The 15,550-nt window shown below is 45.3% G+C and overlaps 1 protein-coding gene across 1 annotated transcript in view; it reads left to right on the top strand.

Moving 5' to 3' along the window:
- Nucleotides 1-15,550, top strand: part of TMCO6 (transmembrane and coiled-coil domains 6) — a 48,389-nt gene that overhangs the window by 4,349 nt on the left and 28,490 nt on the right. Inside the window, exon 2 of the mRNA XM_084850898.1 lies at nt 13,075-13,199. Coding sequence (XP_084707024.1) covers nt 13,075-13,199 — 125 coding nt within the window. The remainder of the gene's footprint in view (nt 1-13,074; nt 13,200-15,550) is intronic.

Below are 15,550 nucleotides of genomic sequence, written 5' to 3' on the forward strand. Positions count from 1 at the left end.
GATGCTGTCGGCTGAGATACTCCTGGCATTTAAACTCTGTGAAAGATTCCTCCATCTTCTTCCTACTATATATCTTGCCACTCTTACTCTCTACCAGGAAATTCTTCTCAGGACAGTGTTCTGCTGCTCAGCGAGATAATTTTCAGCCCTTCCCTAAACTAAATAGAATATTGGCTCCAATTTAGAAAAAGGAAAAGAAGGTGTGTTCTTTAAACAGCATTTTTCATAATGAAATTAAGCAGCTGCAGCTTAAGTTGGTATCAAATACTACAAAAGAACCAAATGAAACTTCATGTTTTTAGCTATAGTCTATACCATTACTGTTTAGGTTGTAAAGTATTAAGAACATGCAAAATTTTCAGCCTTAAGTGTTGGTTAAGTCAGCAAAGTCTTGCAGTTGAGTCTGCAAAGAAGTAACTGGTCCTTTTGATATAGAGAATAGTACTTGGTATTTATGCAGTTTGTGACTCCCTTATACTTTGTAACCAATATTATTTTTAGGGTGGAAGAACATCGTATACTTTATTTGCAGCGAATTAGTTGTAGGTTGGCATTTCTGTGTGATGCCGCAGAAGATGCTATTTGAGACTTTGGCATTGAGATAGTCTCCTTCTCTCACTTGTCACTTCAGTGACGGAACTGTCTTCATTTCTCAGCTTTCTTCATTTCCCGTAGCACCTATAGATCATACTACTACTTTGCTTATTTGCTCTGTGTTTACCAAGTGACAAATGAATAGAAGTCTTGCTCATTGCTGCCCTCCTTGCACGTTACCTCAGGGATGTCCTGTCCACTGAGGCTTAGAGTGTGTGTGTGCTCTAGCTCACAGCAGTGTAGGCAGGGACAAATAATTGCCAAGGTAGGCTGACACGACCCCTTACATCCACCTCAGCCTGAGCCAGGGGACTCTCAAACCTTACAGGACACTCTTGAGGCTTAGGGACTAGGGGTTCAGCTTCACCCTACCCTGTTCACAAGCCTCAAGCCTGAAATGTTAAACAGTAGCAGGTAACCAAGCAGAAGACTCTGGATTTAGTACTAAGGCTAACTTGGAAGAAAGCACACACAGCTCTTGAGGAAGGTGTTAAGTTTATTTACAGTGGGGGAAGGGGAAAAAGGAATAAAAGGCATAGAAAAACCAGAGCAACCTTTGTAAACAGCACTTCAGGCAAAAATAGCAAAAAATACCTAAATCTGCTTGTACATTACCTAACTACAGGTCTTCTAATAGGACAGGGCCCAATCTGGGGTCCAGAGAATCACAAGCCTGAAAGCAAGTTGAAGCATGAAGACAAAGACAAAAGGGCAGCATGCCTATGTGCACCAGTTCCTAGGGAACTTGGGTGGCAGGGTGCTGTTGCACTCGTGTCCTGGTTGTGGGTTTCCTGGTCAGTGGCTGGCCACTGTATGAACAGAATGCTGGACTAGATGGTCTGATCCAGCATGGCTCTTCTTATGTTCTTTTTATGCTCAGACCCTAATGACTCAAGGGAGATAGAATCATGGAATAGTAGGGTTGGAAGGGGCCTATAAGACCATCGAGTCCAATCCCCTGTTCAATGCAGGAATCCAAGTCAAAGCATCCCTGAAAGCTGTCCAGCCTCATCTTGAATGCCTCCAGTGTGGGAGAGCCCACCACCTCCCTTGGTAATTGGTTCCATTGTCATATTGCTCTTACAGTCAGGAAGTTTTTCCTGATTTTCAGCCGGAATCTGGCTTCCTGTAACTTGAGCCCATTCTTCCGTGTTTTGCATTCTGGGATGATCGAGAAGAGATCCTGGCCCTCCTATCTGTGACAACCTTTCAAGTACTTGAAGAGTGCTATCATATCTCCCCTCAGTTTTCTCTCCTCAAGGCTAAACATGCTCAGTTCTTTCAGTCTCTCCTCATAGGGTTTTGTTTCCAGTCCCCTGATAATTTTCATTGCCCTCCTCTGAACCCTCTCCAGTTTGTCTGCATCCTTCTTCAAGTGTGGTGCCCAGAACTGGACACAGTACTCCAGATGAGGCCTAACCAGTGCTGAGTAGAGGGGAACTAGTACTTCCCGGGATTTGGAAGTTATAATTCTATTAATGCCACATCACATTATTGGCTCATATTCAGCTTGTGATCTACAACAATTCCAAGATCCTTCTTGCTTGTAGGATTGTTGAGCCAAGTATCGCCCATGTATTCTCACTCACTGGATCGTCATCTTGTTGTGGTAAGTGGGCTTGTGTGTTCCAGTGAACCCTGTGAGCGAAGCCGTCGGGAGTTATGTACTCCCAGCAGGGACACCCATGGTGGTAAGGTCAAGGGGGAGGAACCAGACAAAGAATGATCCAAGAAAGTCCTCAATGGCAGAACAGGCGGAAGATAACAAGATGTATGTTACAATGGCTGTGAAGGCGGATGAAGGCTGCAACGGATAAAGGACTACCAATCGTCATGTTATCCATGCCGTTGGATTAGAGCCTTTTTCTGTGAAGACTGTGTGTTGATCATTGTGCACTGATCTCCACACATAAAACAAATTCACGCACAGGCATCTTCCAATCCACCTAAGCAATCAAAAATCCCATGGCGATCAGCAAACAGCAATGGGGGCAGGACTGTGAAATCCGGAAGCCCCTAGTCATGGACCAGCACATGAGCGGTGGATACAGATGCAGTCGTCCTGACTCAAGGCCCGAGGCAGTTGAGTAGTTCGGCAGCTGTATCCATGACTGAGCAGTCCTATTTAGGATCCGCTCTGCTCACCCCATATGGGGAGGGGGGTAGAAAAGGTGCCCTAAACATAGTCTGCCTCACTCCTCCCTGACTGGATTACCGTGTCCAGTGGGGTCACCACTTAGCGGTTGCAAAAGACAAATGAACTTTGGAACATGGAATATATGGACACTGCTGGACAATACAGATAGTGAATGCCCTGAACGCAGGACTGCCATCATTGCAAGGGAGCTGAGATGTGTTAACATTGATATAGCAGCAGTCCAAGAAACCCGAAGAGCAGGAGAGGGACAACTGAAGGAAGAAAAAGGAGGTTATACCTTATTCTGGAAAGGACTGCCTGAACAAGAACGACAAATACATGGAGTAGGCTTTGCTATTGAAAATGATCTTATGAAGCTCTTGTCAGAAGTTCCTACTGGCATTAACGAACGACTCTCAACCATTAGAATAAAACTCGCCAAAAACCAGCAGGCAACTGTTTTACGTGCCTATGCCCCAACATTAGATGCTGATGAAGACATCAAAGAAATTTTTTACTCCCAGCTGGACACCATCTTATCAGAGATACCTAAGCAGGATAAAATTATTCTCCTGGGTGATTTCAATGCAAGAGTTGGGCGTGATTTTGATTTGTGGCCGGGGATCACTGGGAAAGAAGGAGTCGGCAACAGTAACCAGAACGGAATTTTACTTCTGACTAAATGTGCAGAGCATAATCTTGTTATTACCAACACACTCTTTCACCAGAAAAATAAATTTAAAACATCATGGAAGCATCCTCTGTCGAAGCACTGGCATCTCTTAGACTATGTAGTTGTCCGTGCCAGAGATCGTTGTGATGTACTCCTCACTAGAGCCATGATGAGAGCTGACAACTGCTGGACAGACCACCGATTAATTCGTTCTGTGATGGCCTTTAAGATTGTCCCTCAACGTAGGCTCCAAGGAAGAAAACTAAGACGTAAAATTAACACCCAAGCCCTTCAAGATCCTATTAAGCGAGCCTGCTTTCAAACAACTCTCAAGGAACATCTGTCTATGAAAACCCCTGAAAATGTGGAGGAACACTGGAATAAACTGAAGACCTCCATTATCGCAGCCTGTGAACAAACTATCGGATACCAAACTAAGAAACATCAGGATTGGTTTGATGAGAATGATAGGGAGATTGAACATATTATTGATAAGAAAAGGAAAGTCTTCCAAATATGGCAAAAAGACATCAACTGTGCCGTTAAGAAAAAAATCCACGCCAGTGCAAAGGCTGAGGTCCAAAGAAGAACTAGAGAACTTAAGAACACCTGGTGGATAAAGAAAGGTCAAGAAATCCAGCATCTTGCAGATGTCCATGATGCACGGGGCTTTTTTAATGCCACAAAGGCCATCTACAGACCAACAAATCATGGTACAAACCCCTTACGCTCAATAGACGATGCCAAACTTCTAAAGGACAAAGGGTCTATTGCACTGCGTTGGAAAGAGCATTATCACAACCTCCTTAACCATAACTCTATTGTGGCTGATGAGGTCTTCTTGGAAATTCCACAAAAACAAACCAGAGATGAGCTTGCAGTATCCCCTAGTTTGGAGGAAGTCAGTAAAACCCTTAACCAAATGAAAAATAACAAAGCTAGTGGACCCAGTGGAATCCCTGCTGAAGTTTTTAAAGAAGGTGGGCCTGAAGCTACACAACAGCTTCACAAGCTCATCGAAAAAATCTGGATGAGGGAGGAGATCCCAGCAGACTTCAGGGATGCCATAATTATCACTCTCTTCAAAAAGGGCGATAGAACAGATTGTGGAAACTATCGAGGCATCTCTCTTCTAGCTACGGCAGGCAAAATCCTGGCAGGGATCCTCACAGACCACCTTCTATCTATCTCAGAAGATATTCTCCCTGAATCCCAAAATGGCACCCGCCCCTCTAGGGGGACAGTGGATATGATCTTCACTGCACGATAGCTCCAAGAAAAATGCAGGGAGCAAAATCAACCTTTGTACATGGCGTTTATTGATCTGACTAAGGCTTTCGACACTGTAAACTGAACTGCTCTCTGGACCATCCTTCTGAAAACTGGATGTCCTAATAAATTTGTGAACATCTTGCGGCTCCTCCATGATGACATGACGGCAACAATTTTGGATAACAATGGCTCTCAAAGTGATCCATTTAAAGTGGGATCAGGCGTTAAACAGGGATGCGTCATTGCTCCAACCTTATTCGTTATCTTTACTGCTATGATTCTATACCTTGTTGAAGGGAAACTTCCCACTGGTGTAGAAATCATATATCGAACAGATGGAAAACTTTTTAATCTCAGTAGGCTGAAAGCAAAAAGTAAGGTAATTACCACCTCTGTCATAGAACTTCAATATTTTATTTATTAATTAATTAAATTTATTAATCGCCCATCTGGCCGGTCACCCAGCCACTCTGGGTGATGTACAACAATAAAAAGTTTACACAATAAAATTCAACATTAAAAACATCACATTTCTAAAATTACCCTAGTCCACCCCAAATGCCTGCCTGAATAACCATGTTTTTAATGCATGACGGAAGCTCATTAAAGAGGGGGCATGGCAGAGTTCCCTAGGGAGGGAGTTCCACAGAGTGGGGGCCACCACAGAGAAGGCCCTCTCCCTCGTCCCCACCAGCCTAGCTGTCCTGGCTGATGGGACAGAGAGAAGGCCATCCGAGGCTGATCTTGTTGAGCGGCCTATCTGGTGTTGCTGGAGGCGCTCCTTAAGATAGGCTGGGCCAGAACCATATAGGGTTTTAAAGGTCAAAACCAACACCTTGAATTTGGCCTGGAAAACAACTGGTAGCCAGTGCAGCTCCTTCAGCACTGGAGTGATGTGATCTCGCCAGCAGCTGCCTTTAATCAGGAGAGCCGCTGCGTTCTGTACCAGCTGCAGCTTCCAAACCGTCTTCAAGGGTAACCCCACGTAGAGCGCATTACAGTAGTCTAAACGAGAGGAGACCAGGGCATGTACTACCAATGGGAGCAGATGGTCGGGAAGGTAGGGGCGCAGCCGCCGTATCAGATGGAGTTGGTACAGCGCTGTCCGGCTCACAGCTGACACCTGAGCCTCCATGGACAGCTGGGAGTCTAAGATGACCCCCAAGCTGCAGACCTGGTCTTTCAAGGGTAACCGTACCCCATTCAACACCAGGTCAACATCCCCCAACCTCCTCTTGTTTCCCACCAAAAGTACCTCGGTCTTGTCAGGGTTCAGCTTCAGCTTATTCCTCCCCATCCCGCCACTCACCGTCTCCAGACATTTGGACAGGGATTCTACAGCCAACCTTGGTGAAGATTTGAATGAGACGTAGAGCTGTGTGTCAACCGCATACTGATGACACCACACCCCAAACCTCCTGATGATCGCCCCCAGCGGCTTCACATAGATGTTAAATAGCATCGGGGAGAGGATGGAACCCTGTGGCACCCCACAAGTGAGCGGCCACAGGTTCAAAACCTCTCCCAGTGCTACCCTCTGGTACCTGCCGGAGAGGAAGGACCGGAACCACCGTAATACGGTGTCTCCAATGCCCAACCCCTCCAGGCGGTCCAGCACGATACCGTGGTCAATGGTATCAAAAGCCGCTGAGAGGTCGAGGAGAACAAGGAAGGAGCATTCGCCCCTATCCAATATGCTGATGATAATGTAATCTGCACACATTCAGAGGAAGATCTCCAAACTATCCTAAACATCTTCGCAGAAGCATATGAAAAGCTTGGCCTCTCGCTTAACATAAAAAAAACCAAAGTGCTTTACCAGCAAGCACAAACCAATCCCTCTGTAGTGCCATCAATCCAGCTTAACGGTGTGATGCTGGAAAATGTTGATCACTTTTTTTATCTTGGCAGCCATCTCTCCACAAAAGCCGACATCAACGCTGAAATTCAGCATCGCCTGAGCTCTGCGAGTGTAGCATTCTCCAGAATGAAGTATAGAGTGTTTGAGGATCGGGACATTCACAGGGAGACTAAAATGCTTGTTTACAAAGCCATTGTACTACCAACCTTGCTGTATGCCTGTGAAACATGGACCATCTATAAACGCCACTTCCAACTTCTCGAAAGATTCCATCAACGCTGCCTCCAAAAAATTCTGCAAATTACTTGGGAAGACAGATGGACTAATGTCAGCGTACTGGAAGAAGCAAAGATCACCAGCGTTGAAACAATGATTCTCCAACATCAACTTCGCTGGACCGGCCATGTTGTTCGAATGCCTGATCATCGTCTCCCAAAGCAGCTACTTTATTCCCAACTCATGAATGGAAAATGGAATATTGGTGGACAGCAAAAGAGATTTAAAGATGTTCTCAAAGCTAATCTAAAAAAATGTAACATCAGCATTGAGAACTGGGAAGTTCTAACCCATGAGCGTTCCAACTGGAGGTCAGCCTATATTAAAGGCGCTATGGACTTTGAAGAAGCACGAGTACAGGGTGAAAGGGAGAAATGAGCTCAGCGGAAGGCATGTCAAGCAAACCCTCATCGTGACCTCCTTCCACCTGGAAACCTATGTCCTCACTGTGGGAGGCTGTGTGGATCCAAAATCGGCCTTCACAGCCACCTGCAGACCCACTGCTAAGACGCTACTCTTGGAAGACAATCTTACTCGGTCATGAGTGATCGCCACGATCGCCCATGTGCGTTTGGCTTCTTTCTCCTAGGTGCAGAACTTGGCATTTGTCCCTGTTAAATTTCATTCTGTTTTCTGCCCAGTGCTCCAGCCTATCAAGATCGCTTTTAATTTTGTTTCTGTCTTCCAGGGTATTAGCTATCCTGTTCAATTTTGTGTCATCTGCAAAATTGATAAACATTCCTTGCACCCCCTCTTCCAAGTCATTAATAAAAATGTTGAAGACCAGTCGGCCCAGGACTGAGCCCTGTGGTACCCAGCTTATTACCTCTCCCCAGTTTGAGGAGATCCCATTGATAAGCACTCTTTGAGTCTGATTCCGTAGCCAACTGTGGATCCACCTGAGAGCTGTTTCATCTTCCCACTTTTAGCTAGTTTGCTAATCAGGATATCATTGGGCACTTCGTCGAAAGCTTTGCTGATGTCGAGGTATATTATGTCCATAGCATTCCCACAGTCCACAAGGGAGGTTACTTGATCAAAAAATGAGATCAGATTAGTGTAGCAGGATTTGTTCTTGACAAATCCATGTTGGCTTCAAGTCATCACTGCATTGTTTTCAAGGTGCTTACAGACTGATCTCTGTATAATCTGCTGCAGAATTTTCCTAGGGATTGATGTCAGACTGACTGGTCTGTAGTTCCCAGGTTCCTTCTTTTTGCCCTTTTTGAAGATAAGGACAACATTAGCCCTCCTCCAGCCATCTGGCACTTCACCTGTCCTTCATGATTTCTCAAAGAGAATAGACAGTGGTTCCGAGACTTCTTCTGCCAGTTCCTTTATTATTTTAGGATGCATTTCATCTGGCCCTGAAGATTTGAACAGATTCAAAGTAATTAAGTGTTCCTTGACCATATGCCTGTCAATCTCAAGCTGCAATCCTGCCCCTTCAGCCTGTACTTCACTTTTGCCAGGGGGTCATAGACCCTCTTTCGGGAGAAGGCTGAGCCAAAGTAGGAATTAAGCACTTCTGCTTTTTCTTTGTCATCTTTTATCATTTTGCCATCCTCATTTAATAGTTGAACCACCATTTCTTTCCTGTGTCTTTTACTATGCATGTATCTGAAGAAAGCCTTTTTGTTGCTTTTAGCATCCCTCGCTAACCTCGGCTTTTGCTGTATGTTTTGGGTCATTTGGAGGCTGTTCCAAGTGGTCTGGAGCCTGGTTGGTCCTGTGGCTCCTGAACCAATGGAGCATTCTAAGGCCTCCTGTGAGGCCTTGGTAAGGCACTTTGCAGATAAAATTGATCAGATTAGGTATGTTACTCTGCATGCTGTGGATACAGTTAGTGAGCAAGAGGCGGCCTGTGGCAAACCGGTTTTGTGGGATCGGTTCCAGCTTCTTCCTCCTGATGAAGTGGACAAGGTGCTTTCATATGTAAGGCCGACCACCTGCTTACTTGATCCTTGCCCATCTTGGCTCATTATGGGCTGCAGAGAGAGACTGGGTGAGGGGATCAGGGCGGTGGTGAATGCCTCCCTTGAGGAGGGAGGGATGCCATCAGCCCTCAAGGAGGCAGTGATCAGACCACTCCTAAAGAGGCCCTCCTTGGATCCTCAAGTTCTGAACAACTTTCGCCCAGTCTCAAATCTGCCATTTTTGGACAAGGTGATTGAGCGTGTGGTGGCGATGCAGTTGAAGGCACACTTGGAAGAAACTGATTATCTAGACCCATTTCAGTCGGGCTTCAGGCTTGGGCATGGGACAGAAACGGCATTGGTCGCCTTGGTGGATGATAGGAGGAGGGCTCTGGATAGGGGTGAATGCTCCTTCCTTGTTCTCCTCGACCTCTCAGCAGCTTTTGATACCATTGACCATGGTATCCTCCTGGACCGCCTGGAGGGGTTGGGCATTGGAGACACCTTATTGCGGTGGCTCCGGTCCTTCCTCTCCGGCAGGTACCAGAGGGTAGCACTGGGAGAGGAGGTTTCGGACCCTTGGCTGCTCACTTGTGGGGTGCCACAGGGTTCCATCCTCTCCCCGATGCTATTTAACATCTATGTGAAGCCGCTGGGGGCTATCATCAGGAGGTTTGGGGTGTGGTGTCATCAATATGTGGATGGCACGCAGCTCTACCTCTCGTTCAAATCTTCACCAAGGTTGGCCGTAGAATCCCTGTCCAAATGTCTGGAGACGGCTCAGGTGTCAGCTGTAAGCCGGACAGCGCTGTATCAACTCCATCTGATACGGCGGCTGCACCCCTTCCTTCCCGACCATCTGCTGCCATCGGTAGTACATGCCCTGGTCTCCTCTCGTTTAGACTACTGTAATGCACTCTACGTGGGGTTACCCTTGAAGACGGTTCAGAAGCTGCAGCTGGTACAGAACGCGGTGGCTCGCCTGATTAAAGGCAGCTGCCGGCGAGATCACATCACTCCAGTGCTGAAGGAGTTGCAGTGGTTACCAGTTGTTTTCTGGGCCAAATTCAAGGTGTTGGTTTTGACCTTTAAAACCCTATATGGTTCTGGCCCAGCCTATCTTAAGGAGCGCCTCCAGCAGCACCAGACAGGCCGCTTAACAAGATCAGCCTTGGATGGCCTTTTCTCTGTCCCATCAGCCAGGACAGCTAGACTGGTGGGGATGAGGGAGAGGGCCTTCTCTGTGGTGGCCCCCACTCTGTGGAACTCCCTCCCTAGGGAACTCCACCATGCCCCCTCTTTAATGGTTGTTCAGGCAGACATTTGGGGTGGGTTAGGGTATTTTAGGAAATGTTTTTACTGTAGAATTTTATTGTTTTAAACTGTTTTATTGTACGCTGTACATCGCCCAGAGTGGCTGGGTGACCAGCCAGATGGGCGATTAATAAATTTAATAATAAATAAATAAATAAATAAATAATTGGGCGCTATTAGAGCTGTTCTCTCCGTTGTAGTGCACATGAGTTTTCGTCCATTGTTACCTCCAACTTTACGTCTCTGTTCCCTGTAGAATTCAGTTTGAAGCCCTCCTGATGAAGCTCTTCATGCTGTGGCCAAACACATTCTTCCCAGGCCTTGTGAGGTGCAACCCATCCCTTGCCAACAGTCCATCTTCCAAGAAGTATGGGCCGTGGTCCCAGAATCCAAATCTCTCGTGATGGCACCACCTTTGTAGCCAGTCATTCACCTGGAGTATTTTTCTTTCCCTTTCTATCCCTCTTCTAACTACTGGGAGGATGGATGAGAAAACTATCTGGGCCCCAAAGTTCTTGAGTTCCCTTCCCAAAGCTTCGAAGTCTGATGTGATTTCTTCATAGCTCCGCTTGGTGGTATCATTTGTTCCCACATGGATGAGCAGAAAGGGATACCTGTCAGTGGGCTTTATGAGTATAGGCAACCCTTCAGTCACGTCTCTAGTCCGTCCTCCTGGGAGACAGCATACCTGGCGAGTCCATGGGTCTTCGCGACATATGTGGGTTTTGATCCCACGCAGCAAGGAGTCTCCCACAACTACTACTCTTCTCTTCTTGTTGTTGTAGGCCTTGGTTTCATTGCCTCTGCTTGACTGACCTTCAGCCTCTTGCTCGCTCTCATGCAAGTTCCCCTGTAATTCTTCTCTGCAGGCTTTCCTCCAGTCTCGTCCTCAAGTACCTGGAAACAGTTCCATAGTTCTGATGCTTCCTCTGGTGCAGAGTGGCTTCTAGTTTTTCTGCTCCTGTCACCCTTTTCCAAGGAGTATCCTCTACTTCATTGGCTGGTGCACCATTCCCAGACCCTGTAGGGGAGGGTAAAAATTCTCAGAGGAACAAACCTGAGATCATTCAGTTCAATTAACTGTGTCTTACTCTGCCCTTGAAGGCTAAAGACACCTCGAGGTAACAGACACACAGCTGTTTGTATCGCTATGTGTCACTTCAGCCTGGCCAAATGGAGTCTTATACAGTCAGGGCCAGAAATATTGGCACAAGGATAACTGTTTTGGCAGTTGGCCTCTGTACACCACCACATTGAAGTTGAAAGGAAACACACAGAGATGGGAGTTAAGTCAGGATTTTCAGCTGTAATTCAAGGGGTTTGACAAAAGTGGGGCACTAACCATTCAGGAAGGACAGCCAGTGGCACCCCCCCCCAATCGTTGGTGGCTCATAAGTAATGGAATGAATGGCTGAGAAGCAGCTGCATGGCCAGGTGTGGCCTGTTTCCTGGGTATCCCATGACCAATCAAGCAGATAAAAGACCCGGAGGTGGTTCTGAGTGTTACATTTGCATTTGGTAGCTGTTCACTGGAACTCCCAACATGAGGTCCAAAGAGGTGTCCATGCGAGTGAAGGAGGCTGTCATTAGGCTGAAGAAACAAAATAAACCCATCAGAGAGGTAGCAAAAAGAGTGCGAGTAGCCAACACAACAGTTTGGAACATCCTGAAAAAGAAGGAATTAACGAGCAAGCTCAGCAACAGCAAAAGGCCTGGAAGGCCACGGAAGACAACTAAAGTGGATGACCACAGAATTCTGCTCATGGTGAAAAGGAACCCTTTCACAACATCTAGCCAGGTCAAGAACGCTCTTGAGGAGGTAGGCATGTCATTGTCAACATCTGCAGTCAAGAGACGGCTTTATGAATGTGAATACAGAGGCTTTACAACAAGGTGCAAACCACTGGTGATGCTCAAGAACCTAAAGGCCAGATTAGCCTTTGCCAACAAGTACCTAAAAAAGCCTGCCCAGTTCTGGAATAAGATTCTTCGGACTGATGAAACCAAGATTAACTTGTGCCAGAATGATGGGAAAAGAAAAGTATGGAGAAGGAAAGGAACAGCTCATGATCCAAAGCATACCACATCATCTGTCAAACATGGTGGAGGCAGTGTTATGGCATGGGCATGTATGGCTGCCAATGGAACCGGGTCACTGGTGTTTATTGATGACCTGACTGCTGATAAGAGCAGCAGGATGAATTCTGAAGTGTGTAGGGCTATACTTTCTGCTCAGATTCAGCCGAATGCTGCCAAACTGATAGGATGCCACTTCATATTGCAGATGGATAATGACCCAAAACATACAGCCAAAGCTACCCAAGAGTTTCTCAAGGCAAAGAAGTGGGATGTCCTTCAATGGCCAAGTCAGTCACCTGATCTCCACCCAATAGAGCATGCTTTTCCCTTACTGAAGACAAGACTGAAGGCAGAAAGACCCACAAACAAGCAGCAGCTGAAGGCAGCTGCAGCAAAGGCCTGGCAAAGCACCTTGAGGGAGGAAACTCTGCATTTGGTCATGTCCATGGGTTCCATACTTCAGGCAGTCATTGACTGCAAAGGATTTTCATCCAGGTATTAAAGGCGACCCTTAAGTTTGAAATGTTGGTTTGTTCCATTACTTATGAGCCACCAACGATGGGTGTGTGTGTATGCCACGGGCTGTCCTTCCTGAATGGTTAGTGCCCCACTTTTGTCAAACCCCTTGAATTTCAGCTGAAAGTCCTGACTTCGCTCCCATCTGGGTGTGTTTTCTTTCAACTTCAGTGTAGTGGTGTACAGAGGCACTGCCAAAACAGTTATCCTTGTTCCAATATTTCTGGCCCTGACTGTACACAGTTAGGGCACAAAAACAAAATTGAGTTCTTGACAGTTTTCAGGATACTTTCCCATAGCAGTTGCAGCTTTATTAAATCAGAAAGATTTGTGTATCCTCTGTATTGCAGTCCCATATTCACATTAAAAGAGCTCTTTTCAGCTCTCTACGCCTTAGAATGGGCCATCTTGTTAACTGGATGCTGCTTTGTTACAGCTCTGAGGAGTGCACGAAGGCTGCAGCAGTTGATCAGTAAACGGCTTTTATGTGAAGACACCTTGATAGATGAAGGACAAGTTGGAATTGACAGGGAAGCAGCAGCTCATTTCTCTGAGGAAGAGGTAAGGAGGCTCGCTCACTTCCTGAAATAGATTGGAATTTACTGTAGTGCATTTAATCCCACAATCCTTCTGTTTGTTTAGAAATACTTTTGGCTTCAGGGAGGACTGATTTAAATCAGCAAGGAAAAAAGCTTATTTGAAGCAAGGTTCTCATTGATACTACTTCATGTTTCCTAAATAACGGTGCAATTTTGACCACTAAACTTGATTTGTATTATTTATGCTACATTATAGCACATAGAGGGGACATTTTGTAAACTATTTTAGATAACTTGATTTTTCTAATCTTAGAACATGTTTAGTGGTAACATTTTATGTATGGAAGGAATTTATTTAAAATATTTCATGGTTTGCCTTACAACCAGCAGCATTGCCAGTTTGTGGAATATAGGGTCCTGCACAGTGGACAATCTTGTCTTCTCTTCTACTTCCTTGCATTGTTGCTTATTTCTGCTTTACTATTCCTTGGCCTAGCCACAGCCTCACAAAAAGAAAAAAAGCAAATGAAAATTAAATGCCCATGATTTATAGATTGAAGTAAGGTCTGATATTTACTGGGCAGACTAGAGCAGTTTATTTTCACTTGATGAAAATAAAATGCCTTACGTTTGGTAGGTAGAATGTTAATATTCATATCTGAGAAATTATCAAATTGGTCTTCACTTACACTAAGTTAGAGGAGGCTTTTCTATAAATCTGGTAGAGGGCATTGATTCAGTTTAGAGATGAGTCTGGTTCAGATGTATTGCTAAATCATAACTTAGAGTAACCGTCCCTAACCTGGGGCCCTCCAGATGTGTTGCTTCTGTGTATAACTATTCATCATTATATCTGAACCAGAAGTACAGCTAGCGTTAATTATGGTTTGTCTAAAGTAGCCAGGATCATTAATCATGGTTTGAAGTTGGTTGGTTTGGGCAAACCATAGTTAAAACTAACCACAATTTCTGAGTTTAGATATAATAACCCACAGTTAGTTGAAAATGGCAGCAGTCGCTTCCAGTATCTCCTTATGGCCATGCCAGATGCGGAGAGTTGGAGGGGCAATGCACATGCATTAAATGCTAAACTGTGAATTAGCATCACATGCAAATTGGCTCATTTAACTGTGCGGCTAATGTGGTTATATTCATATTACTATTAACCTAGTTATTCTTTAAGAAAACCCTAGTATCTACAATTTTTAAACCCTAAGTTGATTTTTAAAGTATCAGATATTTTAAATATTTTAAAAGAACATTGACTTTTATGCACCTGAAGTGCCTTTCAAGCTCGACTTCCTGCCAGTCCATTGCCAAGGTCGCTTCAAACTGCTGGTGCTTAGCTGTGAAGCCCTATATGGCTTGGGACCTGGTTACCTGAAGGAAAGCCTTCATACAAATACACTTGCTTGTATGTTCAGATCATCACCTTCTCTAGGTACCCCTGCTTTTGGAGCTTAGGTGAGTGCCACCAAGTAGGGGGCCTTCTCAGTTGTGGTGCCTCTAGAACACCTTCTCCAGTGAGGCCTACCTGTGGTGAGGCCAACTCTTACTTCTTTTCGGCACCAGGCAAAGAACTTGTAATTCCCCCAGGCATTTTAAAACTTTGGCCGAGGATAGAAATCTCCCAAATAAATAAAATATGGTGGGTTCACAGGCAGTCTCTGAATCAGGTAATCTCTAGGCCTTGGTCTGCTTAGCTTTAAAGATGTAACTACATCATATCCAGAGACTGCAGGATTTTTCCAGCCCTCTATTCTAGAGAGGAGGATAATGTGATGTAACCCTCCCTCAGGTCTGTCTGCCTCCGCTTTGGGACAGCTGTCCTCATTGTCCCACAAGCTTCAGCCCCTAAATTCACCGGGTTAAAAGAGACACCCAATATGCCTAATTGGTTCCCTTTACTCAAACAGAGAAGTACCAGGAAATATGAGCACTATTGGGAGTGCAGAAAGATGAACAAGACGTGGGATTTTATAATTTAAAAACAAATAAATTAAAGTTTATTTAATACAAGAGATGTTATATCTTATAATCACTCTGTTCTCATTCTTACCCTGCCTACTCTACCCCTTCTAAGTCCTATTCCCACAACCGCACTATCTAGATGTAACTTCATCAAACCGTAAGGCCCTATCTCCAAACCCTATCTCTTCTCTAACCAACTGTCTGCTCCTGCCTTTTATAAACTAAGGGCTCCTTCACACTTAGCTTTTATCCTGTGATTGAGATTGCTCCTTCACGGAAGTTTGCAGTCTCTTTATATGACACCATGATCATTCAGGGTGTCTCCTGCACTAAATGCCCTTTGCTCCGTTTTTAAATAGGTCGCAGATAATGAGCTATCAAATTACCCCATTGTGTTCCGCT

Source organism: Heloderma suspectum, chromosome 4 (assembly GCF_057233095.1).
Source record: "Heloderma suspectum isolate Gila_16-S chromosome 4, 16-S_ref, whole genome shotgun sequence".
In the NCBI taxonomy this organism is placed as follows: Eukaryota; Metazoa; Chordata; class Lepidosauria; order Squamata; family Helodermatidae; genus Heloderma; species Heloderma suspectum.